Source organism: Triticum dicoccoides, chromosome 4B (assembly GCF_002162155.2).
Source record: "Triticum dicoccoides isolate Atlit2015 ecotype Zavitan chromosome 4B, WEW_v2.0, whole genome shotgun sequence".
NCBI lineage: Eukaryota > Viridiplantae > Streptophyta > Magnoliopsida > Poales > Poaceae > Triticum > Triticum dicoccoides.
Genome location: NC_041387.1, coordinates 470869216 through 470872600, shown reverse-complemented (window position 1 = coordinate 470872600; position 3385 = coordinate 470869216). Strand labels below are relative to the sequence as shown.

General features: G+C 45.7%; 1 protein-coding gene across 1 annotated transcript; it reads left to right on the top strand.

Moving 5' to 3' along the window:
• Positions 1-919: 919 nt before the first annotated feature.
• Positions 920-2838, top strand: LOC119290936 (ubiquitin-like). Its single transcript, XM_037569618.1, has 4 exons — positions 920-1110; positions 1232-1424; positions 2208-2274; positions 2638-2838. Exons 1-4 carry the CDS (start codon positions 1008-1010, stop codon positions 2671-2673), a joined length of 399 nt encoding a protein of 132 aa, XP_037425515.1. The 5' UTR covers positions 920-1007; the 3' UTR covers positions 2674-2838.
• Positions 2839-3385: the final 547 nt, after the last annotated feature.

The window sequence follows — 3385 nt, the reverse complement described above, 5'->3', positions numbered from 1 at the left end:
TGAGGCATGCCGCGCCGCGGATGCGGAGCTCCTCGCCGCGAGCGCACCGTCGAGGTCGGAGAAGAAGGATTCACCGACAGGCTCGCTGCCGTGCAGGAGGAGCATACCTATGCCCACGCTTGCCGCAGGTCAGCGGAGGCGTTCTTCCACGGTGTCAGCCACTGAGCCACCGCCTCCCTATCTATTAGATATTTGTTTAATCCAAGTTTTATCTATGTTTTATGTATGTATGTACTCCAGTGTGGTGCAATGAAATTTATAGCGGGAACTATGTATGGTCTTATGTGATAGCGGATCAATTCTGCCGAGGCGCATCACTTCCCGCAAAATTGTTTTAGAGGAATCTTAAAACGATTTTGCGGGAGGGGAATCTGCTTGAGTTGCTCCCAGCCCCACCGTGAGTCGTCAGATTGTTTCATCGCTAGGACCTTCTCCGCTTCTCCGCTGTATGGGCTGGGTCGGCAGATTTATGGGCCCAAGGCAACTATTGCCTCGCCGTCTATCGGTGACCACCGTCTACCTCTAAAAATTACTACTGATGGTTACCGTCCCGTAAAATGCGGCAATTAGTAGTATTAGTAAAGGTCTCGCTTCTACAAAAGGACACGTTTAGCTGACGAACATTCGCTTGGGAGAGGTGGCATTTTGAACGATTTCGTTGCAGTTTTAATTATAAGCAGTTTCCTTAAAAGAAGATATTTTTGTTTAAAAACTGCCATCATTTGATCTAACTGAACAACTAAAATTGTCAGCTCGACATGAACAAATTTGCGATTGGCGTGCCACCATTAGAGCGCCGGACGGCAACTCCGACAGGTAGGGTTTCCGTGCATACGACACGTGGTGGGCCGTGGGCCTGCCCAAGGCTATATAACGACCCCGCCCACCCGCGGCGCCGCCTTCGTTCTTCGCACCACCATCTCCTCCTCCAGTCGTCGCAAGCGCTATCCGGACAGGGGCGGGAGCTCGTGAAAGAGAGAGAGGCGAGGGAGCGGAGCATCGACGAGATGCAGATCTTCGTGAAGACGCTGACGGGGAAGACCATCACCCTAGAGGTGGAGAGCAGCGACACCGTCGACAACGTCAAGGCCAAGATCCAGGACAAGGAAGGTACGGCCTGTTCTTCTCACCCCCGTCGCCTTCCATTTCCTCGAGCGTCGAGGTTGAATCCACCGTTTTCGGCTCTGGCTTTGGTTGATCTGCTTTGTGGTGTGGTGTGGATCGATCGCAGGCATCCCTCCGGACCAGCAGCGCCTCATCTTCGCGGGGAAGCAGCTGGACGATGGCCGCACCCTGGCCGACTACAACATCCAGAAGGAGTCCACGCTGCACCTTGTGCTTCGCCTCCGCGGGGGCACCAGGATCGAGCCCAGCCTCAAGGAACTCGCTCAGAAGTACAACCAGAAGAAACTGATCTGCCGCAAGTAATGAATTATGCCCTGCACCGTTCTCAAACTAGTTAGCTTTTGTTCGTATGAGTGGATATTTTCTGAGCGTCCTAACTGTCTTAAATTCGACAAAAGTTGGTGCTTTGTAGAGGGTTATACAAGAGGGTATGCAATGCATGCATGTAACATTGTTTGGGCCTTATGAGGTACTCCCTCCGTTCCAAAATTGAGTCATCTATTTTGGAACGGAGGGAGTATTCATCTTCTAATCTGAATTAATGAAGGGGCTAACCAGTAGCAGGATCAATAGGCAAGGAGCTTTATTGATTGATTAATTGATGCAATACTTAGTTATGTGCCATTTTTTTTCCCTTTATATCCCCTTGCATCCTGATATAGAGAATCTGACATCATGAAATGTGATGCTCCTGTTTGATAAGAAAAGCCCCATATTTACTATACCATGTTCGTTTGTAGCTGATTGCTCATTCCCTCGGTGTTCCGTCAGGTTTATGTTTGTTCATCTTTTCAGGAGTGTTGCATGGCTTTTCTGGCTGTTGGCTGCGGAAATACTTAGTTAATTAGGCCTGTCGTTTGTGAACCACCCTATGAGAAAAAAAAATACTTACTGTCTGAAATGCTGCTTTCAAGAACATTACTGCTTGCAGTGCTGATTTTTTTGTATGTAACTGCTATTTGGTAGCCGAAGTGCTTAATCAATCATGCATGCTCTGTCTATTACCTTTGCTTAGGCGATAAGTCATTCACAGGAATTTCGTGTTTGTGATGCAGCTAACATTTCTCACCATTTTTTTGTAGGTGCTATTCACGCCTGCCGCTCAGGGCTACGAATTGCCGCAAGAAGAAATGTGGCCACAGCAACCAGGTGAGCCTTGTTTTCTCTTATCATCAAAGAAACTGAAAGTGTTATACTCATGTAGGTTAGCAAGGTCCATGTTCTTCTCACTGATGTTAACCCAATATGTTTTATGTGCCTTGTCTCATAGTTAGTTTCACTGCGTCTGATGACACTAGCATATTTGACCTTATCGGGCTTCTCGATCAAACAATTGATTTTATGTTATGCCTCGATGCTTTAAATTGCCCCCCTGCAACATGTGCCCTGCTAAACTATCTTCTCATGTATAGATATTTCTGACATTTGGAGCAGATAAAATAAGTTCTGTTTCTTTATGTAATCCATTGTCCATATTCGTCTAATGTATTTTCTCTAACCAATTATTGTCAGCTACGGCTAAAGTCGAAAAGGCGTTGGTTCTGTTGAAGAGCCACACATCAGTTGAATCAGTTATCTACTTGTCTCAGCTTATCAAGACTGTCAGAAATTTTAAATGTCTTGGTGTAATGTTCCTGTTGGATGTGGAGCATTGTCTCTTTTGAACAGTTTGGTTATGTTTCGCTGCATGCTTAGGACATGTGATGATTGTAATATGGCAGCTTAACTCTTTTTGGCTGGATTGAGAACTTACCTAATGTCTATATATGCTGCTCTGTTTTCAATCTTGCATCGACTGCTGATGTTGGTCCTTTGTGTTGCCTGATGTGCTAGATCCTTGATTGGATTACTAGAATGATTGAATCCTTCCCATCTGTTTCCGGGGTTTTCCATGAAATAGGTCATGGTTTTGACAGTCATGTAATGACAAATTTGTCTCCCTGTTCCAAACGAGATTCTGCTGATTATATCGAGTTGTAATTTGTAAATGGGTGCGACAGTGCATCACATACATGGGGTTTCTAGTGGTTATCAGCCCCGGATGCTTTGGCTTAGCAAAGGAACAAATCTAGAATTAGAGCTTTATCGCATTGTAATGTTCCCTGCTGGCTTGAACACGTTGTTTTGGTAGCATACTGAAGAATTAGAGAGCTTTATCGCATTGTAATGTTCCCTGCTGGCTTGAACACATTGTTTGGTGGCAGACTGAAGAAATGCAAATTAATATGGTAAGTTCAATTTCGTGGCTGGACCGTCCAGT

Coding starts and splice junctions, on each gene's coding strand:
- LOC119290936 (XM_037569618.1), top strand. CDS start 1,008: ATGCAGATCTTCGTGAAGACGCTGACGGGGAAGACCATCACCCTAGAG. Junction 1,111..1,231: donor CAAGATCCAGGACAAGGAAG/GTACGGCCTGTT, acceptor GATCGATCGCAG/GCATCCCTCCGGACCAGCAG. Junction 2,275..2,637: donor AATGTGGCCACAGCAACCAG/GTGAGCCTTGTT, acceptor AATTATTGTCAG/CTACGGCTAAAGTCGAAAAG.